Source organism: Pistacia vera, unplaced genomic scaffold (genome assembly GCF_008641045.1).
Source record: "Pistacia vera cultivar Batoury unplaced genomic scaffold, PisVer_v2 Contig605, whole genome shotgun sequence".
NCBI lineage: Eukaryota > Viridiplantae > Streptophyta > Magnoliopsida > Sapindales > Anacardiaceae > Pistacia > Pistacia vera.
In genome coordinates, this window is record NW_022196452.1 from 132,267 (window position 1) to 160,024 (window position 27,758).

Sequence of the window (27,758 nt, forward strand, 5' to 3'; positions counted from 1 at the left end):
CATCAACTACTCAATTAAAAGTCAAAACTCAGGTAATTGGCAGAGAAACAACTTTGACAAGCCATTGCCATTTCTTTGAACTTACAATGCAGAATTTCTGGATGCTTGTGAATAAAATATTGAACAAACTTTTGACTTCAACAATAGCAATGTTCTGGGAAAAATAAAATAAAGGTGCAAAAGAATTCAAAATGGAGAATAAACTTTAATATACAAAGTGTAAACAAAGTGCATCAATTTCCAATATCAAGATTCTTCCAATTAAAATGAATACATTCATCATGTAAGTATGAATCCATGGTGCAGAGCAGCCAGACAAAGGATGTTTTTACCCCCTGATTGTATACCGTAAACTACAACCATTAATTTTGCATACAATCTTCAGTATTCGGGATTTTGCTTTGGGGACACAAGATAAAAAGTTCCACCACGGTAATTTGGTAATGGAGATCTGGAGTTCAGAATTACTAGTTGTAGAAACAGTACCAGCAATGAGCCTATCATCCTCGTGTAAAATCCATGTTATAGCAGGTGGGATTACATGGATAAGGGCAATCAATTTGCGTCACTGCTCTTCGGTCAAAGTACCAATCACTGACAGACTCTGCAATTGTCTGTTCCAAAAGCAGTCAGCCCACCAAAAATTGTTAAGAAAAACAATAAGAATCCCAAAGAAAAGGAAATATCAACATCAAACTTTAGTTATGTAACTCTCAAACACTGGTCAGAACAATTATATATAATGAACACTGATTTTTTAAAAACATTGGTGTCTTACAGGATTTAGGAACCAACATCTGATATATAAGGCATAAATTACATGATGCAACTTCCATACCTTGTTGTTGATTCTAGGAGAATTGGGTGAATGCCATGTCTCAGCCATCCAAGTCTGGCAATGGATAAAGCAAGAATTTATAAACATCCCCCCTCCCTGTATTTGCTGGGATTCACTTAGAGCTTTCAGCATGGAACTACGATAACCTGTTCAGGGTGAGTAGATAAATGAATCACACCAAATACCAAAACAGTCTAAACATAGCTGCTAAAATCAATCAGAACCAGCTTGTTATCTCAAGTTCTCATTCCTTGTTCTAATAGTCACAGTACATATGCCATAGTCCTAGTAGTCCGAATCTTAAGTGGCAACAGGGTCCATAAGTATAGGATTTTAAGGCAGTTGTTCTCGGTTCCACCACTCCCCACCAGAGAGAGAGAGAAACTGCCTAACCCAGTCTTAAACCAAAGACGCAGAAAGCTTACACAAAAGCTTCTGTATGGATTTCGTTACACCATTTGTGTCTCACCTACAGCCTATTATAGGCAGAACAACCTAAAATGATTATCCTAGCAGTCATGTTTACGCAGGCCAGTCCAGAATATATCATTAACCAGATGGCTGCAACCAACCATAGTGGCATTTTCAACTATGAAATCATTGACATAGCAGCTTTTGAAGGGATGTTTTAAGCTTTGGCAGCTAGACCGTGCAAACATATACTATTGTTTTTCAGATTTACTTAGACTGCCAGGCGTATATATCGTCTAGTAAAATATGTATCTAACAATTACCTTGTAGAATTTCAAGCTGGTGAGGATTACAGCTATGAATGTTCAGTTTGCAGGGACGCCACTTGCCGCGAGGATCTGATGCATCTGGTACCAAGATATTACGTATCTAAAGATTATCTAATTAGTATCAGAAATATGTCATGCATGGAATAATAACAGTACCAGGATCAGCAGATGTAACATGTGCTTTGAGGGAATTACCTGCCAAAAATCATAAGCTGGGTTGACAATGAACACTGGAGTCCTTATGTTTTTAACAAACTCTTGAGGAAAGAAACACTGCTATGCAATTCATTTTAAAGTATTAGTGGCAACAAGCTGAAATTTATAACTGAAGCAGCAAAAGTGTGACATCCAAAATTTGCTCAATTACATTGTATGCCAAAAAGAGAAAACTGAAGACCTGCCTTAAATGATTCCATTCTTGAAAGACAATCCATGTTCAAACTTTTTGCTACACCCTGACATTGTGATGGAACAAGCAAGAATTGTCAATAATTTAAAGTAATGCAGCTTTTAAAAATGTTATTATCCGTATTTAAACTGTTAATGCAACAGCAGTGTAGCCCGTTAATAAAATTTTCTTATCTTTTGAAACATTCAATTATTTTTCTAAAACTTGGTTGCAAGTGGATTTTATCTTTAAGCTTTTTATATAGCCCCAGAAGATTCAACCAGTTGAACCAACAACAAATAAGGAGCCACTAAATATTTCACAATCAAAAAAGCTCACAACTCTGATTAAATTGCAGGTGGAAAATGTCAAACTAAATCAAACCAGTTGATCAATCTTATTGTAAGCTGAAATCCTTTTTTTTTTTTTTGGCAATGACCTAATGCACCGTTCTGGTTAACCACTTTAATAAATAAACCATATGAAGAACAGGTACCCATACCATATAGAAAGAAAATATATAACCAGGTACAGCAATAAATTGAGCAGAACCTGAAGGTCAACAACATCATAATAGAAAGATCTTATGGTGCGATTTCCAAGAATATCCGGCCTGAAATGAACCACAAAGATGCTAAATTTTCTCCTTTATTTTCTTAAAAAGAATGTATTGTTTTTTTATTAATAGTGAAAATGAGAAGTTACAAAAAGTTGACTATAGACCACCATAAAAACAAAAGCCTAAGGAGGATGGCCTGGCAAATGTTATATAAGAAAAAAGTAGCAATAATAAATAAATTCAGTTATAACATCCTAGCAGTAATTTGTTATGGCATTACAATTTTTCTAAATAGTAAACATATATACACTTATGCTGTAAAACCACAGAATAATTAGAAATCTTTTTATCAAAAAGTATGATACAACAACACTTTAAAAGGGATAAATACAACATAGAAATATTATCACAAATAATTGTAGGAAACATGAATGAATACTAAAAGACATACTCATCAAGGAAAAAACCTGCATCAGCAAGACACTTGACAGTTACATGCTTTGGCAGACGATCTCGAAACTCATCACAATGTATAAAAGTGGCCAAACCTCCAGCAGAACATCCTGAAAGAAGTGCCTGCAAGCCACAATAATTGATGAAATATACAGCTAACTCCACTTCTACATGATCGATATTTACAAAGCAGACCAACAATTTCATCCTGTTCACTGTGTAAACAGAAAGAGAATATGTTTCAAGATCGCACTTGATTCTGAAACTTCATGAGAGAGTGAAGAACAATTAGTTTCCCAGTTACTTGGCTAAATCCAGTTCCTTTTCTTTTTTTTTTTTTTTTTTTAATAATTTTTTTCTGAATACCACCAGCCCTACCGCCCCAACCCCTAAATCACTAGCCTTGGTGTTAGTAGGTTACACCAAGAATTCTTATGCTCAAACAAGAGATCTTGCCAGCCAAACTAGTAAGCACACACAACATTTATGTGTCACTATATCATTCTAACAGTTCTAATTCCACCATCAAAATTGTTGGTACAAGAACATTTTCAAAAGTTTAAGCTGTCAGTTTATAAAACAATTTTTAAGAGACAATAGTAACTTAAATTATGAAGTTAAAAAATCTACCTGCTTGGCATTAGACATGCCCAAAGATAATAGTTCATCCATAAATGCTTCCCAGATGAGCTGGCCTCTAAAGAAAAGCTCTGTTCCATTCTGTGGCACAAAATAATAAACATGGATAGAAAAACTTGCATTGTTAACGAGAAAGAATTACAAAATTTCACAATGAATAAACTTTCAAAACCCAAGAAAATTAAACTTGCCTTCAACTCACTATCTGGGTGCCCAGCAAAAGATGCACCATCACAATAACGTATCTTGACTTTGTTCCAATTAAAGAAAACTGAAGAACGCACGAAAAATTCCTTTAACAACATGATCCACTACCAAACAATAAGCCACTAAAATGAAGACAAGTCACTAAAAATTTCTGAATATACGATAAAAAAAAAAAAACATTTTACCAGGATTTTGGGATGTGTCAGAGCTTAAAATTCCAGCAAACCGAACCTGTTGTTCCATGAAGTTAGAGGAACCTAACGGTGTCGTTTTACGGGACAAACATGAAGCTACTGAGTTGCACCAACCTCCACCCTACAGTCCCAACGAAAATAAATAAATATTGTAGAAATTTATAAACTAAAATTTTAACATAATAGTAATAAAACCATGAAGTAAAACCTCAAGATGAAGAAGCCAATTGTTAGAGCCAGATCCAAAGCCTTTTTGAAAATGGTATCCGGGCAAGCTACCATCTAAACAAACTGCAAGAAATACACAAAATTACGAAATAAACGACACTGAAAGAATGGCAAAGATATTGTGTTTATGATAATGTGGTGCGAGCAAGGTAAAGTCAACGACATCATAGGTGGAGAAAATGGAAGAGAGGGTTGATCGGTGTCGGCATAGAAGAGCAGAGTGAAAATGAAGCGATAATTGTGAATCCGACCATTGCGTTGCCCACTCCTCTGGTCACTTTCTCCACCAAATCGAGAAAATTTAGCTGCCGGTCATCCCAAGTTTCGATTTAGAATATGGCCTTAAACATTTGTTTTTAATTTAGAGAAGATTGAATTGGATAGTTAAGATTAATTAAACACGTAAAATAGGTTACAATAAAAGATTAACATATATAGGCCAATTAGAAATAATGAAAGTTTTTAAAATTGAAATTTTGCAAAATAAGCCCCACTAACTATCACTCGCTTAATCGAAATTCTTAGTTCAGAAGCGATTTCTTAACGAAAGGGAGACGCGATTTTTTTCGATCGAACACCGTAAATTTGCACCCTAAATCAATTTCTTGAACCCTAAACCGATACAGTCGCGATTTTCGACGATATAGTTGCGATTTTCGATCGATTTGTTGAACCCTAAAATCGATTTCCTTAACCCTAAACGAAATCTGTGCCATTTTCGACGAACAGTCCATATTTTCGATCGAAACTGCAAACTTTGACACCAAATTCAATCCAAAACCATGACGACACTGACAATGAGGAGGGAAGCCCAACGCCACTTCGAATCCTAGATTCCGATGGCGCAAGCAGTTCAATGGCTGCTCCGGTGGATCATCGACCAGTGAAGGTGGTCCACACGCAGAGGAGAGACCAGCGGCACAAGAACAAAGGGAAGAACCAGCAAACGGGTCTAAAGACGAGGAGTCAGGCGAGAATTCAGGCCAAGAGGAGGATTCCGGGAGAATTCAGGCCAGGAGGAGTCGTCGGAGGGATCCAGGCGACGAGGAGGAGGCCGGCGAAGATAGGGTACGTAGTTTGGGAATATTGCTTGTATTTCGGTAAGCGATCAGTATCGCTTAAGCGATTATTCTGTTTTACTCGTGATCACAGTCATGATCACTTAAGCGATCATGAGTGTTTACTCTTGGTCGCTTAAGGATCTTAGGTCTGGCAGAATCACAGATATAATAAGCGATCTGTTGTATCGCTTAAGAGATTCTCAGTTAACTCTTGGTCGCTTAAGCGATTTAAAATCGCTTAAGCGATCTTGCATGAGGCAGAGTAAAGATCTCTGAAGCGATCCGAGACGCTTAAGCGACTACAGTGGTTTTGGTTTATTTTGTTGCTGACATTTATTTATATCGATTGTGCAGACTGTAAACTGTAGAGAGTACGAGTTGGAGCCTATAAGTGAGAAGGTACTACTTCCCTGCAGGGTGACGGTGAGGTCAAGCTGGGAGGTTTTTGACAGAATAAGGGCCATTTTAGCTGGAATGAGGCATGGTGAAAGAGATTTGGTCGCACTTGGTCGGTCAGTTTTAAAGAACGGAACAAAGTGGAAAAAGTTTTGGGGGCAGGGAGTGCATTACATGTTGATGCACTCAGTAAAATGCAACAAAAAAAATGAAATGTGGTTCGTGGTGGATGGAAAGCACTACGGTTTGGTATGATGGTGGGTATGGTTGGTGACGGGCTTAGGATGCGGGGAAGTGCTAACTAAGGCGGAGGCAGACGCAATAAGGACGAGTGTGGGAGCAATAAGGTTTTGTAATAAGGTTTTGAAAGGGGCAAAGTATATACAGGACAAGTTTTAGAGAAGAGGCTAGATACAGTCGGTTTAGTGATGCAGAGAAAATAAAGTGTGCTTGATATTGTTTTTACATTCTATCTTATGGCTAGTGACTCAACAAAAGCTGTTGAGAAAGATTGGTTGTTATTTGTAAGCGACTTGGAGTTCTTTATTTTTCTCCGTGGGGGGATATCATTTGAGCGAACCATCAAGAGCCTGAAAAAACCAGATATGGCATTAAAGCATGCCGAATGGGGGGGAAGGCTAAACCAAGCAAGTATAATTTGTTTGGCTTCCTATGGGCAATGCAGGTAAATATTAATAGGCTCTTGTTATTTTTATTATATGTGTGTTTTGAATAATGAATGGACTGTTTTTTATAATGTAGGCTTGGATGTACGAGGCCATCCCTGTCTTGCTAAGGTGGGGGGGAGGAGAAACATTTGGATGTGCAACAGCAATTTCCTAGGATGTTGCGATGTCATGTCGGGAGCTGAACATTGGGATTATGGCCAATTAGAGATTGAGATTCAAGCAGTGGGGTAAGATTGAAGGATTAAGCTTTTGATATGCAGTGCTTTTTTATTTTGCTTCAATCTGATTGATTTTTATTTTTATTGCAGGGAGTCGGTCCCTTTCTGACCGCTATTGGGGATGAAGCGGGAAGAGGGCTATGTCACATCTTTCAGAGCAATGGAGGATGAAAGGGATGAACAGATAGACCGCCTGATGTGGGACTCAAAGGGGTCACGCATGTGATGGCAGTTGAGGGCCATTGCTTGACAATGTCGTTGATGCTAAGGAAATGAAGTCGGGGGGCCGAGGATGAGGGGAGAGAGGGAGGAAGAGGTTCGTATGCCTCAGCAAACGGTACAACAAATACCGCTTTACCGAGACATCGGCGTGGGGAGAATGAGGTTGTTGACCTCATAAGCGGCTGTTGAGAGTTTTACAATAGCCGTTTATGCGAGGTTTAACAAGATGGAAGAAACAATGAAAAGGGTAGAGGAGAAGTGGATAAGCTGGGAGAGAAAGTAGGTACAATGGAGGGCGAAGTTGGTACAAGGAGGGAAGTTGGTGGAGAATTAAAGGCGGTTGAAGTGCAAAATGGTGAAAGAGGAGAGCCGAAAGAGCAAGTTTGTGAAATGCCTTACATGGTAGTGACACAGGTAAAGAAGAAGAAAATGAAGAAAACAATGGAGGAACAACCAGAAATTGAGAGGAGGTGAGGAGGTTGGTGGTGGAAGTGGGGCGGTGATAATGGAGGAGGGGGAGAGGGAGGTGGGAGGCGAAGGAAGCGGGGATGTAAAAATGGAGGAAGGGGGAGGAGTGGAGAAGGAATTGGACTCAAATGTCGATTTGTATAGGCCAATAGAGGAAAAGAAAAAACTCTTTTATGCTATTAAATGGATCAGGAAGTGATGGCCATAAAAGTGTAAGACAGGGGATTATCCCAAGAATGGTTTCGAAGTTGTTGACGATGGGGACGTGGCTTGAGGACTAGTGAGTTATTTTCACTAATTTCCTTATTTTTGCCTGTGTTTTCCATACTTATCTGTGTGTTTTATTTGAGCAGCACATCGATGAGATATTGGCACTGTGGAGGCTACGACAGACTAGTGATGATGATCGTGTATCCCGACTGTGCTATCACCGATGTGGCGTTTGGGCAAACGCTTGTTCGGCAGATCGCACTTAATTAAAAATGCCGTTGCTAGGGTTGTAGCAAAGGACCGAAGCGAAAACGATTGGCCGCCACAACGTTGGAATACATCCTTGATGATTTCGGTTGATGATAGGATTATGCAGTACGTAAGGGGGGATCGGCCCAAAGATGGCCATGTTGGGCCTTTGTTAAAAGAGTGTACTGCATATCCCGTCAAAAAGATGCACTGGATAGTAGTCGTTGGCATCTAGAGGAGGGATTTGAAGTCCTTGACTGCAACCCAACCATTTGTCGAGACAAGCAGTTGGAGGTCGAGTTGGAGCTACTGTCCAGGTTGTTCCCGCGGTGTTGTGTGATAGCGGGATGTTTGGGCACTTGGGTGATCAGGTACTAACCGGAAAGGGGCCAATGCAGCGCTCTACTGCCCAACAAATGAGTCAAGGTAAATTTTGTTTAAAACTAACTTACATAATACAATGTTCATAAGTTATTATAATGCTAATGTCTTCTCCTATGTAGCGCTGAATGTGGGGCATATGCCCTGAAATTATTCAGTTTGACATGACCAACAGCGATGGACAGCTTGAATGACGAAACAATGAGAGACTGTCAGGAGCGCTGGGCTGTCGATGCTTTCATGGGCAGATGGATCCGTTTTGAGTGCACAGAAACCCAATCAAAGGGGATCAAAGTTGGACGCTGAATTTGTAGTTATGTGATGGTGATGTTCATACTTGGGTTTTTTGAGTTGATTGTATTTATTCTAAACATATAACTCAGCTGCTGACACTGGGTTTTTCGACTTGTAAGTTCTTGTTCTTTTCCCACCCTTCGTATTATTTTCCTTTTTATATTCTCAATTAAATTTGATACCTGTTATAATTATCAATAAGGGTGTATAACAGTGTCATTTTCAATGGTGTTTTGATGTGTACTTTGTGTCAGAACTGCTTATTTAATTGTTCTCATTGGCTTGACTATTTTCTATTCATGCTTTCTCATATTATGGTGTTTTACACTGCAGGTCACTAAAATGGAATGGTCAAACTCCACAGAAAGTCAACCGAGGCACCATATTAGCGCCTTGTAGATATCATCTTGAATTTGTTGGATGCTAGCGCAGAGCCAGAAAGCATCAGGAGAATGATGTCGTGGGCATCTTTTCAAGCATGGACTGCCTGATACCATTCACTGTGGATTCTAAACTCTTGCATCAAAACTAAATTAAGAGCAGTGTATAGGAAATTGTAAATAATTTACATGTATGGTGTGTCATTGTAAAGATTGGATCTGATATTTGGGATATATTTTTGTTTGTCATATAATATAATTCATAGCAGTTTCAATTTACTATGTATGGTGTGTCCATATAAGATATTTTTGTTTGTCCACATATCTCTCTAAACGACAAGCTTTTCCAGAAACGATCGTTAAGCGATCTTAAATCGCTTAAGCGAACAAGGTCTGGGCAGATGTCATTTTAGAAAGAATCGCTTAAGGATACGTAGGTCGCTTAAGCGACCCATTTATATCGCTTAAGCAATTCTCCCTAAAAGACACATGGTCGCTTAAGCGATTTATGATGCTTAAGCGATTTATGCGACCATGTGTAAAAGCAAAGAATCGCTTAAGCGATATAAATGAGTCGCTTAAGCGATCATAGTCTGGGCAGATGCCATTCTGCCTCGGAAAAGATCGCTTAAGCGATCATAATGCTTAAGCGACCATGTGTCTTTAGGGAGAATTGCTAAGCGATATATATGGGTCGCTTAAGCGATCATAGTCTGGGCAGATGTTATTCTGCCTCGGAAAAGATCGGTTAAGCGATCATAAATCGCTTAAGCAACCATGTGTCTTTAGGAAGAATCGCTTAGCGATATAAATGGGTTGTTTAAGTGATCATAGTCTGGGCAGTTGTCATTCTGCCTCGGAAAAGATTGCTTAAGCGATTCGTTTAGTGCACCTGTTTCGTTTATATTTATATTAAAACATATGTTCTTTTACATGTCAGTATGAAACCTATAGGGTTTAGATTCGTTCAGAGGACCGTTCTATTATTAATTTATATTAAAAATTAGTTCTTTTACACGTCAGTATGAAACCTATAGGGTTACGATTGTTTAGAGCACCTATTCGTTATTACATTATATTAAAATATAGTTCTTTTACACGTCAGTATGAAACCTATAGGGTTTACGATTTGTTCAGAGCACCTGTTCCGTTATTAATTTATATTAACATATAGTTCTTTTACATGTTAGTATGAAACCTATAGGGTTTACGATTCGTTCAGGCACCGTTCCGTTATTACATTTATATTAAACATATAGTTCTTTTACTGTCAGTATGAAACTATAGGGTTTACGATTCGTTCAGAGCACCTGTCCTGTTCCGTATTACATTTATTAAACATATAGTTCTTTTACGTCAGTATGAAACCTATAGGGTTTACGATTCGTTTATGCACCTGTTCCGTTATTACATTTATATTAAATATATAGTTCTTTTACACGTCAGTATGAAACCTATAAGGTTTACGATTCGTTTAGTGCACCTGTTTATGGCTATGCTAAACTATGGGATTTACGATTCGTTTAGTATATTTATATTTGTTTGCTTAATTATTTAGGAAATATTAGTATATTTTTAAAATTTCGACCCATCAAGTGAATTAATTTCATTATACTGAAGAAAAAGTTTAAAAATTAACAAAAACACCCCCACCACCCAACTTCCCGATTCTGGCTACCGCCGACAGCAATAAACGACCGAAAATAGCGGTAATGGCCAGTTGTGACTTTTCGGCCAGATCCACCGTGGATGTGGCCGGAAAAGGCCACATCTTGTCGTCATGGACTTTCAATGAAATGTCCGACTTTGAAGGTAACGACGGCAAAAGTTGGCCATCGTTGACCGACAACGATGGCCATATTTGGCTGTCGCAGACGGCAAGATCTGGATTTTTCGTTCGTCCACGGCCAGTTCTGGCGGATCGTCTGGCCTTTTTCAACCACATCGTGATCGATCTGACCGGAAAAGTCCATATAGAGGCCCTATAGGCCAGATCGACCACTGTGCATGTAACGCCCTTTCCCGATAAGATTCTGACTCGTGGCCAGAATCTGGCACCGTGGGTAAATTTTAAAACTATTTGACAAGAATCGCTTAAGCAATACAATGGATCGCTTAAGCGATCATGTGATTGGCAGAAGCAAATCTGCCCAAGTGCATGATCGCTTAAGCAATCCGTGATATCGCTTAAGCGAATCTTGTCTTTTTCCCATGGTCGATTAGGCGATCGTGGATCATTTAAGCGATCAGCACCTGGGCAGAATCAAACAGTCCAGGTGCACGATCGCTAAGCGATCCTGTTACGAAAACACTTTGCGCTTAAGCAAACACTTAGTCGCTTAGCGACGTGGGCAATATATACTTTTGCACCTTTTCTCCTGAATTTTGACAAACTAAAATTACCACAAATATTAATCATACTTTTCTCAATTTGACAATGTAATTCTAAACTAAAATCACCAACAAATTTTAGCCATGTAATAAGAATACACAATATAAAGGATAATTTATTAAAGGTAACAATAAAATTAAAACATCAATAATTGAAAACAATAACTCATCAACGGTTGCCCTTCGCAACTCCTAAATTTCATCCTTCTTTGAACCTAATTACTTCTGGCAACTGCTTCTCTGTGGCCAGGTTGCTTGCAAATTGAGCATTTATTCATCTTCCGGGAACCTCAAAGGCTGAGGAATACGCTTTACCCTTTTTCTCCCATTTGGTGTCTTCTTGAATGGCGGCTGGAGGATAATGTCAGCCACCTCTGGCGGCACTACCCACTGCTCTTCTGGAGGCATCGGATATACGTTTCTGAATATGCTAGCGTAGTGATCTGTCATATAGAAAGGGGAGCAAAGTTCCATGTAAATTCTTGAACCAAAATCCGGTTCCGTTGGTGTCTTAGTGCTGCTAGTGCATGAGGACAAGGTAAACGTTGAATGTCAAGCACTTTACAGCTGTAATTTTTGTAACAAGGTTAACTAGGGCATCCAGACCCTAGCCACGCATAGTAAACTCTTGAGCATTAAGAGGATAGGCAAACAGTGCATTGACAGTTCCATATGTTCTCGCAATATTTCAGCTGACGGAACAAGGGTTGTTAGTAAAATATCTGTACTGCGTACGATGCTCATGGGACACACCGCGACAATGTCCTCTGGATTGCATCAAAAAGTGCAACTATTGGAAACTCTCTTTCTATTACAACTTCGAATTTATGGACTCAGCTATGTCGTGGTCAGGACATCAAACCTTCTTCCAGGAAAGTAAGCTCTACTCCATCTCTCGAAACCAACATCATGCTCAAGTACTTAGCAACTCTAACATCCTTGATTCGGATTTGCTGGAAGTGCTTCTCGAAAATCATCAACCCGATAAGCTTTTGCTGCCATGTAGTATGTCTGAAGGAGGCCAGCACACTTAAACTTTTATTTTATGTTCTCACCAAGGTGCCTCATACAGAATCCGTGATGTGCTTGACGGTAAATAGTGGCAATCCCTTTCTTTATAGAGTTGTGCCTATCGAATATATGCACAACTCGTCACTGTCAGGCACTATCGTACGTAACTGTTGAAAAAACCAAGTCCACGATCGTCCTTCTTAGAGTCAACCACACACATGCAATAGGATATGTGTGATTCTCGCTGTTCTGTGCAGTGGCCACCAACAATGTACCTCCAATTCCGTCAGAAAGCAACATCAACAGCCAACACCTTTCTCATGTTTACAAAACCCCTTATAGCAGAACCATAAGCAACAAAAAAAATATTTAAACATCAATTCTTGTCCTACTTCAAAGCCGTCTTGCTACCTTGGTTTGTCAACTCAAGCATATAACGGTACGCTTCTATAATGCGTACCTGTGCTCCAGCGTGCCCCTCACAAATCTGTGGCATGTTGTCTCCCTTTCCAGCATTTCCAGTAACTAACAGCACATCTCAACTGTGCGCCCAAGTCTCTGAATGTCTTTAGGAGATGGACCTTTCCCTTACGAACCGACTTTTGACAAATTGTCCATAACATCAGCGAATGCTTGTCGATGCTCACCTGAAATATGTCCCAAAACACAGTGTGGCTCACGGGTATATGCTAAGAATAAACTTTTCCGACTTTGTAACCTTCTACAATAAACCCGTCACTTGACTTTCGGTCACGACATGCAACCGTCACAGCCAATGAATTTGACTTTTTGGTGATGAACTCAAAATTACCTTTCACAGCAATAAGTTTTAGCTTCTACCAATTCTTTTGTTGTCAAATAAATACCCTATGCGCCAACTCGATCCATCCGTAAAGACATGAGCTGATTCACTACTAACTCTAATTGCCCCCTCTGAACACATAAACGACCATAGTGTTCTCTTCCTCACAATCTACGCCTTGCATAATCTGTATTTAAAGGAATCCTTAATCTGTGGGAAAATACGGGGTCCTCCTCCCAAGATTTTCATTCTGCCCCCCATCACCAACCTCTTCTATAGTGTCCTTCACCACCCAATTCACCGTCAACTCTTGATTTTCAGCTAACAAATCAATGGCCTCATAGTTCAAATTAAAACCAGGCAAATCTCCGCCAACTCGTTATCCCTTCTTGGAACCAACTTCAACGGTTTTTCTACATAAGAAACCTTAAAATCGGCCTTGAACCATTATCGGCTATATCAATCATATATAACTTCACACTTTCATCCGACTTTAATATAGCAGGAGGTACCTTATAATGTTCAGGAGCTCTGCTTAAAACATACTCACAACTAAATCACTACGCGAGCAACTAACATTACCTCTTCTAATTATTTCATCAATCAACTCATCAAAACTAACCTTGTGCTACCAGCAATTGGTATAACTTTTTGCTCTTCAATCCACTTCACTACTTTCTTCCTCCACCCCACCAAAACTATTCAACACCCCAAAACAACTTGTCCCATGTATTAATAGCCAACTACCGTAATGCAAGAAAAACAATATTCTTAAATGTTGTACTAAGGGTTCAAATATTTAAAAAGAATCTGCACATTCGCATATTTGGTCTGATGTATCGCTTAAGCCATCATGGTTATTTATACTGGATCGCTTAAGCGATACAGTTAAAATAACCATGATGCTTAAGCGATCTTATGCCATTACTGATCTCTTAAGCGATCTGCTCCCATACAACAGACTTTAACCAGATCGCTTAGCGATCTTATGCCACATACCTGATCGCTTAAGCGATCTATCTGCTGCATTACCGACTACCAGATCGCTAAGCGATCCAGTACCAGAACACATTTTTAGTCATCTCCATACAATCGATCCCTCATACCCAGAATGAATACCCAGAATAAATTTTCAACAAATTTCACTCCTTCAACTACATTACATAAACACAACCAACAACCTAAACAACTAAATCAAAATATAACCCAAACCCTCCATTATTAATCTTTGTAAATCTAAATATAAAATATAAAAAGGAGATACACATACTAGAGAAATGTCAGGAGGAGGAGGAGGAGGAGGGGGATCTTTGCCGGAGAAGATGTTAATGGGGAGGAAGGAAAGGTTAGGCGGAGAGAACAGAAGATATAGAGGAAGAGGAAGAAGAAGATGTACAGGAAGGAGGAAGAAGAAGAAGATACAGGGAAGAAGAAGATGTAGACGAGCTAAGAAGAAGAGAAGAAGATGCAGAGGTAGAGAGCGTTAATGGCGGGAGGAAGAAGAAGGTGTTTGGGTTTGTTTGCAACAATTTTGGGTTTGTGGGAATATAGTTAATTTTGAAAAGATTACATAAACTCATTAATCCTAATTAAGCACTAATTACCCTTAATAATAATATGACTATTAGTTAACACTTAAAAACTTGTAAGCCTTTTAATTAAATGTAAAATTCAAATGTCTTTTTAATAAACTCCCCCACCAAATCAGAGAGCGCGAGCCGAGGATTCCCATTGATTCACTAAAGCATTTGCCACTATGGGGGCGTTTGGTTCATGAATGTTAGATTATGGGAATGTTGGATTACTGGAAAGATATAGATTACCTTGAAAGATTACTGGGAATCTTTAAGAAAATGTGTTTGGTTAGTTGGTGGGTATGTTTATTTAATATGGTTGGTTATGGGGAATAAATTGGTGGGTATGTTATTTAAATTACTAATTGTCCCCTTTACAAATAATATAATATTATTTTTATTAATTTGAATAATTTCTTTTAACCCCCAATATTTCTGATTTAGTTAAACACCCCTGCCTATATAAAACTTAATTTATTATGAAATCACCCCCGCTCCTGCCGCCAAGCAGACCACCGTCGGAAGTCTCCGAAAGTCTCCATCAGCAACTCACCGTGACCAAGAGGCTTCAATATGGCCATTTCGGCCATATTGATGGCGAAAATGACCATATCTAGCCTGATATGGCCGTTTTCGGCATATTGGCGATGATGACTCCAGAGCCTCCCATCGAAACTCGTTCTTTTTTAGGGACTCTGACGAGTTTTTTGAGGCGGTGTGGTGTGGCCGTGTAGGCGGTGGTGGTAGGTGGATGGCAGTGGGGTGGTGGCTGAGTGGCGTGGTTTGTAAATTGTTTTAAATTCAAGGACATTATTGTCCAAAATTTTAGTTAAATAAGGGTAAAATTGAAATAAGATATTAATGTAAATTTATTTTAAAAGAGGGCATTATGTCCAAAATTTTCATTAATAAGGGATAAAATTGTAACAAAAAATGATAACCCTGGTAATCTCAGAATACCTAAGAAGAAAAGGAGATAATCAGATTACCTCTAATTTACCAATAGTTTACTATTAGTATTTGAAGATTACCGGAATTTATATTACTTGACAAACAAACGTGATAATCAAGTAATATCAGATGACATACCCAATAATCTGACATTACCGCCAACCAAACGTCCCCTATAGCTATTTTAATTTCCATAATAAACTCGTAAAGAATCGTATCAATCTTGTCCCTTAAAATAAGTGTGAGGTACTATATTAGTGTCAGGGATGGAGAAGAATTTTCTTCGGGGGTCAAATGTAATATCGATGAATAATGGAGTCAAAAGTGATTAGAAAGTTCAATCATGCCGACTGAGGTTGAAATTTAAATTTATTTTTAATAAAACAAATAAATTTTATTAATAATTTACCTCATTGGTTATAATTTAAATTAATTTCCTTAACCTATTTCATTTAAATTCCTAAACCTTTTTCCTATAAAAATACTCCAGAAGAAGAGAGAATGGCGATAATTGTTTGATATACGATAAGGACAACATGTCGTGAATTCAAAGGAAGAGACAAACATAGGGAGAGGAATTAGGGATTTCGGTGTTTAAGAACTGTAAAACACTATAAATTTGTAACTTGTTATAATTGTTTACTCCTAAACTTTGCTCAAAGACGTGTTGATCGGATCAAGAGACGGTCGAGTTTTAAAACATTGATGTTTATAAATGAAGATATGGAAATTCTTGAATTTCTCATTGGAGGTTGTATCTTATTGTGAGAATTCTTAAAAAGTAAAAATAGGTCGATAAAGAGGGAAACGTGCCTTGCTTTCTCCCACTTCAAGGCAGCAACACAATTCCTGTGAAAAAACATACCTCAACCCAACTTTAAGATTTCTTTATCAATCTGATTATACCTGAAACAGCAGCTTATTATACCTGAAACAAGCATCAGATGCCTGGTTCAAAAAACTGAAAGTAACTGTTCATCAACCAAGCCTTGGATATCTTATTGTATTAATAAAGTTTGGTGGTTGATGAAAATCTGCTGTATATTCATTGGAAGACAATTAAGAGAATATTGAGATATCTAAAGGCATTGTTGATCATGGTCTATTGCTAAAAGCTAAGTAATCTTTTGGTTATACGGTACTCAAATGCTAAGTGGACAACTGATCTTGATTAATAGAAAGTCTTTATTTAATTATTTTTCCCTATCCTATTAATACTTTTTCCAAAATACACATTTGTTTCCAATTCTGAAAATACTATTATATTTTATTCAACTATTTAAATCTCCTAAGTTTATTAACTTAACTAAACACCTCCAAAAAAAAGTTTAGAAATTGATAAAAACACTCCCACCCATTTACATTTGCCAGATTCTAGTCACCACCACCAGAAGGTGGTCGGAATCTAGTATAATAGTGCACTACTGGTTGGATCTGACTAGTAGTGCACCGATCTATCATTTACCGACCAGATCTACCGCGGATCTGGCTAGAAAAGGCCAGATCTACGACCAAAGATCTGGTTATTGACGACCAGGTCTTTGTTCGTAGCTAACAACGACCATATCTTTGGTTGTCGTTGATGACCAAACACGACTAGATCTGATCATCAATGGCTAGATCTAACCGTAGATCTTGTCTTCTTCGGCTCGATCTACAATGGATTTGACTAGAAAATGTCATCTTAGCACACGACCAATTGGATTGCCAGATTCTAACGGTGGTGGCCGGAATCTGGCAACTGTGTGTGATGGAGGTGTTTTTGTCATTTTACAAAAATTTATATATTGGAGTGTTAAGTTAAACTAGCAAACTTAGGGGAGGTTTTTTTGTTAATTTTTAAATTTTACATCTTAATAATCACCTAACTCTACCTACTAATAATATTTCAAAAATACTATTCAAAATAATAAAACAAACACAGATAATTTTGTTTATTCGAAAGGAAACTTGGGATCTTAGAGTTCAAAAAAGCAAGCAACAATATCAAGATATCAAAGCATAGCTCATGTAAGTGATGATACTGATACATTATGGCTGCAAAGTGTACTTACAAAGCCTCCTTTGAGATGATGTGAAAATCTGAGTGTTGTCATATTGTCTGCAAATCATGTGCTACACTCAATGACAAAACATATGAAATTAGACTTGTGCCGTCAATGAGAAGATGATAATAATAAAAAATAAAAAAAGACCCTTCTCTAGATTATTGGATAATTGATATATTCAGCAACTCACTTCCATAATAGCCTAAAGAACAAACTAAATGAAATGTCACTGGCTATACTTAGCTTTGAGGGGAAGTATTGAAGTAATAAATCATAGACTCGTAAACCATTCAAATTTGTCAAACTTTTCAATTTTTTTTTTTAAATAATAATTTACAACGAATATATATTAACTACCTCTAAGTGGCCAATGGTTTGACATAGACTTTTAAGTGTATTATTCAAAAGATCATGAATTTGAGTCTCTCTTGGGTTGCTAATAGGGATAACCATTAAAACTCTTATCCGGCCGATAGTTCTAGGATCCTAGAGGATGAGCTAAGGTGAGCATAAACTGACCCAAACACCCCCCAGTCATAAAAAAAAAAAACAACAACAACAACAAAATTATTCATATTGAAACCTTTTGATATGGTTTCTGTCTAAAAAAAGAAAGGGTGGCAGATGACTTTCCCTGTGAATTCACTGAGAATTGGCTCATCTGTCTTTGATTTTTTGGTGTTAAACTAGAATGCTAAAGAGAAATAACTTTATGGCAATTGTATAAGAGTGTTACAAATCCATTTACGAGTGAGAGGCAATTGTCATATAAAAAAACGAATCGGCAGACTTTCTCACACATAAACGCCACAAGAATCTAAAGCATGAAAGCAACTATTTCTGGATTTTCTTTTCCCTTACTTGGCGAAACAAATGGATGATAAAAGTATAAATTTCTATTCTCAAAAATCAAAAGGTGTCCGTATATAACTTCCATGATACAATGAAGGTGAGATTTTCTGTTATTTCAATTTGAAAACTAAAATATGGTCAGGGCAATATCTGAGCCTGGTAAAGAAATTCAAAATTATCTTTCATAATCAATGGACCTTTTCTAAGCCTATTTTCATTTCCCTATCTACCATATAAATCTCTGGATCCCAGGTTCATGGTCCCAATGGAAGGGTCGGAACAAGAACATCATCATGGTGAAGATATTAAGGACTATATAAAGAACCCCCATCAGAAGCCAATGTAGATCATTGTTAATATCGGAATGAAAAATCATAAAATAGAGGGGTATTGCGTAGTATCTGAACTCGATTAGAGGAGCGGGAACAAGAACTGCAGCTGTAGCCAAGAAATATGCCAACACCCAGATCTTCCTTTGAGTTTTCTCTGCCAATCAAAGATAAATAAGGCCTCACCATGGCTAAAATAAATAGACATAAGCATGATGGAAAGAGCTATGTACTAACCCAGTATACTGAAAATTGAGAACCAGGAATAAACATAAAGAGGAACTAGAAGATACTTCATTGACCAATGAGCTTTTATGACCTTCCTCCAGAGATAAAAGGGGTAATGCCGATTGTCAGAAAGAAGATAGGGATGAGTAATGCTGCACCAAAACATTACATATGTGATTAAACATTGAAAGAAACGTCCCAAATGTACATTAAATCTTCAATCTTCACGAGAAGGAGGACAAAGAAACAAGCTGAAGTAGTTGTTGCGGACAAACTAACCCATACCACAATTTCCTCAGCATATTAGATGGTTATCTCAACTGACCTAAAAAAATGCACAGAAAGGAAGCTGGTAATAAAGGCGACAAGCACTTGAAAGAAACTAAGGAGTTTGTTCTTCCAGAATGACCAAAGCAACCTTTTAGCTGGACCCATAGTGAGGTGTACAGGAGCCACAGCCAGAGTGGAAACCAAACTAAAATACATTATCTGCGCAAAATGTGGAGAAACTGCATGAGCTTCTTTTGCGCCTGCAATATTTGGAGAGATTGCAAAAAAACATTTTAGAAAACATAAAACAAAAACACCTATTACTAGCAAAAAATAGAACATGATAAGAGAGATTACCAAGAACTACACTTCCATTCCAATAGACAAAAGTGAAAAAGGCCACCAATGCCAAAAAGAAGGGGCTGAATGAGCACAAAATATCCCACTTCATATGCCATGCAGTCAAAAGTATATCGTGAATCTCATCAAGGAGCCCTGTATGACAATGTCACAAAGATGTACCATTAGGATTCCAAACAGACTACACAAACAAAGTGGTCAGAAAAACCATTTATGGAAAGCTCCAAAATTAACTTGCTCATTTGCTAAGATCCACCAAAATAAGCTGATACAGTAAATGCACACTTTGGAAATAAGAACGTTTCACTATTACAAACTAATATAAATTAATCAAACATGTGGAACAGAACCTGATGTTTGAGTTGCTGAATAGATACTAGTACTGAGCCTAGATTTATCATCCTCGTCCACAATGCCCTTGGACTTTCTTTTTCTCAAGTTGGAAGCAACAGTGGCACTACTGCTGGGAGTTAAATGACCATTTTTCCTGACTGACTCATGAGACTCGTCCACTTTCTCAACACTTCTTCTATGTGCTAGAGTAATATTTATGACCCCAGTACATGCAATAAAAACCATCCATATAATATTTGTTTGTCTAATGACAACTGCGAATGTGCCAAGCTGATTAGAAGACAAGGAAATTATATCACAAATTGCATAAAAAAAGGATATTGATTAGAAATTCCATATAATTCCATCATCAATCTGTTAGTATAATTACTTATTCTCACTTAAAAACTTAAAGTATGACAATCTTCCGTCCAGCTATAGCCCAAACACACAATATAATCATCTCAACCTCAAAATAACATTTTCCTACCCCCTAAATTCCTTGATTGTTGGTTTCTCAATCAACTATTTCCCTTATTTGTTCTTAATGCTCCATTGACTATTGTCTGGCAGCTGACAGAGCACCTTAGGTCTTTGGTAATTCAGATGAAAGGAAATGTCGCATGATGAGCTCATGAAAAAATCTTTGAATGATACAACCAACCACTTTCTGAAATCTTTCCTTGAGATGAGCTAGATAAACAGATGATAGAAAACTACATATTTTAAAATGTCAATATTTAAGGAACTAAATGCAGATTCTACTGCTTAAGTCAACAAAACCCCAAAAAAAAAAAAAAAAATGTAAAGTTGTCTGTTAAAATAAGCTTCCCTGAGGATTGCTTCTAAATTTTAACCTCTCGAACCAAAAACTATGCCACAACATAGTGAAATTTAAAAAGAAAAAAATGAGAAAATGAAAAGTCCATGTCTACAAAACCATGAAATTAAATCCAGAAACTTTCATCATGTGTAGAGATTCTAAATGAGAAAGTTGACTTGACATCATTACCAATGCACTAAGCTGATATTTCTTCTTCAAACATGCAAGGTACATAGCAAGTACTGCAGTAAGTGATGCAACATCTGTATAGTAAAGAAAAGTGAAGAACCAGTGGAGAGGGTACAACGCTAGGACCACAGCACGAAGAGTTGCTTTTCTACCATCAAGAATTGGTCTCAAATGAATTATTATCTCATATATGATAATGCTGCATAATACTGCCAACACACCATTTACAGAGCGAAGAACCGAAGTGGAGCAAACTTCAAAAAATGATGACACTGCTTGTATAAAGAACATGGCTGGAAACAAAGAAGCAACAGGGGCAAGTGAAAGATAGTACCTGCAAAAGTTTTACACCACACGTATCAACTTCTATTACTAAGATATTATTTCTTAGGATTTAAGTTGCAAGCCAGAACTAGCAAACAATAAAGCAAGCCTTAAAATGAATTTCAACAGCACTTAAATTTTCCATATTCATAAATGGATTTCTCATTACAAACGTTCCTAAAATTATTATATTAAATAAACATTTCTTTTATTTGTTTCTTCATAATGTAGCTCAGTTTACCACTTCAAAAAAACAAACATTATCATTCAAGCGAAATTTCATAACAAAGCAAGAAAACTAATGAATGGCATCCGATTCCAATCCTATAAATTTATTTGAACACAACTATGATCATATCCATTTAATTCAATCATTCTTCATTAACTTTCAACTTCAAATAAACAAAATGAAAAATTGAAACATAGAAATAGCATACAGGCCAGGAGGAGTTGTGATCATGGGATCCCAACTCTTGAAATTGCCTTTGCAGTACTGCTGAGCCTGGGGAACATGAAATATTTCATCCTGCAAACAACAGCTAGTGGTGAGAATAGCTTCAGCTTAGCAGCAGATTTTTACAGAGAAATTAATAAAAGGGGATATAATTCTTACCATGTAAGGGTCAGGAACAATGCGATTTACGAGAATTGAAATGGGAATGACCCACAAGCTCACAATCACAGCAACTGCCACTCTACCCATATCTATTTCTCTCTGTTCTCCGTTAAGAATTGACTCTGCACCAAGAAAAAGGACTAAAGCTATTGGGATTAACGTTTCTCAATCTCAGAGACCTGAGCCTTGATCCCCCTTTTCTCTCTAATTCATCTTCTTTTGTTGCTCTTCCTCGTCATATAAATCCCAACTGTTATATTCTAGCCACAATAGTTCTGGCATCATTGATGGACGTGAGGAGTGAAGGAAAGAAAAGAATTCTGAATTTGGGTATTGATCCTGTGTTAAGAATTGAAAATGCTGCGTTTATAAATAAGATGAGAGGCATGGCACTGTGGCAAGTGACTAATTGCGGGCTTTGGTCTCAAGCGTCAAGGGTTGCGATAAAACCCGTCCAGTTCAGCCCATCAACTCAGAGAAGAGTATTGCTAGGTCACAACCCAATATCACAACTTTCTTCCATAACTCGGTACCACAACTTTCTTTCACAATCCTCAACATAATAGCTCGTCATTAGTTAGTTCGAAAATAAGGGTTAGCTCGCAAAATGGATCCCATTGCTCATTTTCAAGCTAACCAATGAACTACCACGTCGAAGATTGTAAGAGAAGGTTGTGGATTTAGTATTATTGTTCAGAGAATTAGCATGATACTGGATAAGGGAAGTGATTTTTAACTCCTATTAAATTGATGACTATCCGTCACTATTAAATACACATCTATTATGTTTTAAAAAGTTTTCTTTAAATCCTATTTAATACAAAAAATAGACCCGCTTCATTAGGTTTAATTAGGGTTTTTATTTGCATCAATTTTCCCCAATTTCAAACTTAATCAATGTTTTTTATTATATTATTTTTCCTCAATTTCAAACTTAATTAGGGTTTTGTTTACACCATTTTTCCCAATTTCTTAGTTGAGTTTTTCTTTTTTAATTATACCCCTTTTTCTCAATTTCTTAATTGGGTTTTTCTTTTTGATTATACCCCTTTTTCTCAATTTCTTAATTGCGTTTTTCTTTTTTAATTATACCCTTTTTTCTGAATTTCAAATTTGAAACTTACTTTTTTCTTCTTTATATTCAGATTCATCTTGTTGTGTATTACTTTCTCCATAGTTTTAGTTTTATATTTTCATCAAACAAATAATTATTTGAAAAAAAAAAAAAAAAACATTATTTCAATGATTTAAAAAAATTTAGAGTTAGGGTTTATGTAAAAATTAAAACAAAAATATAAAACAAAGACTGAGTGTATTTAAAAATTATCATGTTATGAAAGCTAAACTTGTCAACACAAAAAAACTATACTTACAAGTAGAGATATCTCAATTTGATGGGGGTTAAAAATCACTTCATATAGATAATTGGTTGGGCTTAGGATGGGTTTGAACCATTTATATAAATTTATAGAATTATTGCATTATCCTCTGAAGTAAGATATAACAACAAATACCCCTGAGGTTTTTGAAATAATAGAATTCCTCGCCGTTAAGTTTTAGGTGTTTAAATAAATAGTAGTATGACAATTTAGTAATATTTACTAAATCATAACAATATAAATTTTAACGGCTACTAATAGATCATTAACGACAAAGAGTGCTTTTTGTTATTTCATGAACCTCACAAAATTTATGTATTATATCATACCCCCAGGAGGATTAATGTACTTAATTTATATTATTTTTAAAATAAATTTAATAATTTAATTTTAAAAAAAGTGAAAGATTATAGCAAAACATCTAGGTGATCTAGGGTCCGATAGGGACTCTAGGTGTATTACTCAAGAGGTCTTAAATTTGAGTCCCTTCTCGATGCTAACAGGGGTAGTCATTGAAACTCTTATCCAGTCAGTAATTTCAAAGTCCTGAAGATTAGTGTTTAGAGTCGCGGGAGATTAATTGAGTGCACGTGAACTGCTCTGGACACCCTCGGTCATCCAAAATAATAAAAAAAGGGCACATTGTCGTTGGTCATCATATTTATTAATGATCTTACATTGTGGTTGTCAATCTATGCAATTATATGTTTATCGTTAACAAAAATATCAATTGGTCATAAACAACTATCAAAATTTGACAACTAAAAGTCTGACCACCCTTGTAGTTAAACGTTACATCTTTTTGATGTGTTTTATAAACGGCTGCATCCACTAATCATTTTTTGTGTAATGGTATAAAGCAACGAGTTCTGGATTCAAATCTTACCAAAGAAAACCCTTATTATTGCTTCATATTATGAACTGGATCTAAAAAAGTGGAATGCAAATCACTAAACCTCTGTGCTCATGCAAGTTCATGTCTTTCCTTAGAGATTATGAAGAAATCTAATGGGGTAGGGAGATTGCATCAGCTGTGGCGACTATCCCAGAATGATTCTTGAAAAATCTGTTTCCTTAAACCAAGTATAACACCACCCAACATGAATTCGGGAATATAAATTAGCCTTCTACTCCAGAGGAATATAAAAGAGCAATGTAACCTCTATAAAACATTAAATCTGAGAAACCAATAACATTTTAAGCATTCAAGCTCAAAGTATTATCATTAAGAGTCTGCATTCACATAATTTATCCCCAAGGCCAAGCGGCATAACCTCATTTTCCCAACAAATCAAAAAAGGTAGAAGAGAATAAAAAAGACAGATTTCTGAATTAACACTACATAAGGGTTTGATTGATGGGCAAAGTTCTTCACTACATAGGAAAAAAAAAGAATAGAAAATAATACAGCAATCACTGAATTTTTTTTTTTTAAGGTGATGTGTTCAGAAATTAAATTGAAGAACCACAAAGAAAAGACAACAAAATGAATGAGAATGTAAGCGGCATTTTCTTTCAAAATACATAGCACTTGAGTCCATTTATGCTGTTTAATCAGAAGCATTTCCTGTGGACTATTAAGGGCAGATCATCATACTCAGCTTAGCAATCACATCTGCACCCAAAAGGAAATGAAAAAGTAAAAAATCGCTCATCAGGAACTTTCAGATTAGTAACTTATATAAAATCACTGATTAATATCTGTATGTTAAAAGAAAATTACCTGTTGGAAAGTGCTGAGAGATGCCAAAATAGATCCTCCAATCCAGACACTATATTTCCTCTCAGGAGGAGCCACCACTTTAATCTTCATACTGCTAGGAGCTAATGCGCTGATTTCTTTGCTCATTCTATCAGCGATACCGGGAACATTGTGGAACCACCACTAAGTACAATGTTCGACAAATCCTTTCTAATATCAACATCACATTTCATTATGGAGTTGTAAGTTGTCTCATGTATACCAGCAGCTTCCATTCCGATCATGGAAGGCTGGAAAAGGACTTCTGGGCATCGGAAACGCTCAGCTCCAATTGTGATCACCTGACGTCAGGCAATTCGTAGCTCTTCTCACAGAAGAGCTGGTCTTAGCAGTTCCATTTCCTGTCATAATCAAGAGCAATGTATGCCAACTTCTCCTTCATGTCCCTCACAATTTCCCGCTCGGCTGTGGTAGTGAATGAGTAACCACGCTCAGTCAAGATTTTCATCAGGGCGTCAGTGAGATCACGACCAGCAAGGTCAAGAGCAAGATGGCATGAGGAAGAGCATAACCCATAGAGGGGACTGTATGGCTGACACCATCTCCAGAATCAAGCACAATACCTGCAGAAAGGAGCATCATACACAGATCATCACCAGTACTGTGAAAACTACAAAGAACTATTAACAAATAAGAAATACTAACCCATGTCTACAGGCAAAACTGGTGTTATAACCAAAAAATGACCCCATATGATTTACTAAATTTCAAATAAAATTAGATGATCCAGGAGTAAAAAGTAGTTTCTTTTTTGGTGCACAATAATTTTAACTATTCAAAATTTCTTTTTCAAGTTTCTTTAAAAAGTTACATATATTTCCCAAAAACAATTGCAAATGTACCACTTACTCACGTATTACTCAATAAAAAATACGTCAAAAAGAAATGCTAAACTTAACTAAGACCTTGGATTCATTTAAAAATACAATAAAGAAAGTAAAAAAAAAAGAGAGAGAGAACCCAGTTCAAATACCCTGTTAAGCTGTCATATGAAGACTAGCACTGAAGAAGAAAAAAAGAGCGAGAGTTTCCTAATAAACACTATCTTCTTCAGGAACAAGACAAATACTACTTGATGTTTGATAAGGTATTTTGCCGGTTAACCCAAATATATACCAAATCAAGCTAACTAAAACATTGGTAGAAACTAAATAAACATCTTACCTGTTGTACGACCACTGGCATAAGTGAAAGAACAGCCTGGATAGCAACATACATAGCTGGAGCATTAAAAGTTTCAAACATGATCTGGGTCATCTTCTCACGATTGGCCTGGATTGAGAGGTGCTTCAGTGAGGAGAACAGGATGTTCTTCCGGAGCAACACGAAGTTCATGTAGAAGGTGTGATGCCAAATTTTCTCCATATCATCCCAATTGCTAACAATGCCATGTTCAATTGGGTACTTCAGAGTCAAAATACCTCGCTTGGACTGAGCCTCATCCCCAACATAGATCTTTCTGCCCCATGCAACCATCACTCCAGTATGACGAGGGCGGCCAACAATGCTAGGGAACACAGCCCTTGGAGCATCATCTCCAGCAAACCCAGCCTAATAACAGATTTATAATTGTATTAGCACAATTTTATAAGAATTTAGCAACAATTTTAAGGCATACTCATGAGATATGATTTATATTAGCTTAGCCAAAGATCGGTATTTTGGTAGCCTATTTCACAAAGACAAAAAAATTCACTTTGTACCTTAACCATCCAGTTCCATTGTCGCAGACAAGAGGCTGGATATCCTCGTCTCTGCCATCTTTACTGCGTGCTAGAGAATTAACAGCATTACATTAGAATATTTGCTATGGGGAAACATCAAGCCTGTAAATAACTATGGGTTGACTATTATCGATGGGTTACATATAATAGATCATTCAAATCATTGCGTAATAAAAGCAGCCTTCTCAATTAGTTTTCAAAACACAATATGTCCGTTTTCTTTAGATTGAACAGTAATCTAGTGACAACAAAAATTACACTCCAAAACAGCTAAATTTCTATGATGCATCAAAACACATGTACAATTATATAATCAATAAGTACTAACCAAAGTGACAGTAATAACAATCCAAATTTGTTGGTGCAAGATCTAAGGCTTAATTTGGAAAGATCACTAACGTACAAGTTCAAATCAAGATTCTACATAAGCAATAAGTTGATTCAAACTGATTTGAATCTGAAATTTGAAACCAAAATGTCATTGATCACTAAGCTAATTCAATTAAAGCTAAACAAGATTTTAACAATGAATAAAGGAAGAAAATGAAAACTACAGCTCAAATCAAATCAAATCCAATGCAATCCTACTCTATTGGGCAACATTTGAATAAGCACATAAGCAAATAGCCATTGAATAATTTGAAGAAAAAACCTTCCACTTCAGTTTCACAGAAAGCCATACAAATTTCAATAAGATCAAAATGAGGTCTAAACTGCATAATGCGAGAAATTACCAGAATGAAACCCTAGATTTCGCGAGCGTGTTAGAGGGTGGTCTGAGCTAAGCTACCCGCGCAGCTCTCACAGCCTACGTTGGTTTCAAAATGGGGCAAAAAAAACAGACTAAAAAGGCCAAACGAAATGCGACGTAAATGCGGGCTCAGTCCATTTGTTGTGTGCGTATAAGTGTGAATCTACGGTGGGAGAGACGAGTCAATCTGATCTGGCGGCTCTGGTGGATCAGCGGTCCTCTAGCTT

General features: G+C 37.0%; 2 protein-coding genes and 1 pseudogene across 2 annotated transcripts; all 3 read right to left on the reverse strand.

Annotated features, from left to right (window-relative positions):
- Positions 1 to 105: 105 nt before the first annotated feature.
- On the reverse strand, positions 106 to 4,319 carry LOC116110513 (pectin acetylesterase 5-like; the record flags this gene model as incomplete). Its single annotated transcript, XM_031396719.1, has 11 exons — positions 106 to 614; positions 839 to 984; positions 1,573 to 1,678; positions 1,774 to 1,851; positions 1,980 to 2,033; positions 2,519 to 2,579; positions 2,977 to 3,101; positions 3,609 to 3,698; positions 3,809 to 3,888; positions 4,010 to 4,139; positions 4,227 to 4,319. Coding segments are annotated over 11 exons (1,077 nt in total), but the record flags the coding sequence as incomplete, so codon positions are not given.
- Positions 4,320 to 18,498: 14,179 nt separating this feature from the next.
- Positions 18,499 to 22,007, reverse strand: LOC116110523 (dol-P-Glc:Glc(2)Man(9)GlcNAc(2)-PP-Dol alpha-1,2-glucosyltransferase). The gene is made up of 8 exons (XM_031396728.1): positions 21,913 to 22,007; positions 21,737 to 21,825; positions 20,976 to 21,309; positions 19,981 to 20,254; positions 19,628 to 19,765; positions 19,326 to 19,530; positions 19,010 to 19,152; positions 18,499 to 18,929 (listed from the first exon to the last, which is right to left on the reverse strand). The coding sequence occupies exons 1-8, from the start codon at positions 22,000 to 22,002 to the stop codon at positions 18,670 to 18,672; spliced, it is 1,533 nt and encodes a 510-aa protein (XP_031252588.1). The 5' UTR covers positions 22,003 to 22,007; the 3' UTR covers positions 18,499 to 18,669.
- Positions 22,008 to 24,903: 2,896 nt separating this feature from the next.
- On the reverse strand, positions 24,904 to 26,768 carry LOC116110515 (annotated as a pseudogene).
- Positions 26,769 to 27,758: the final 990 nt, after the last annotated feature.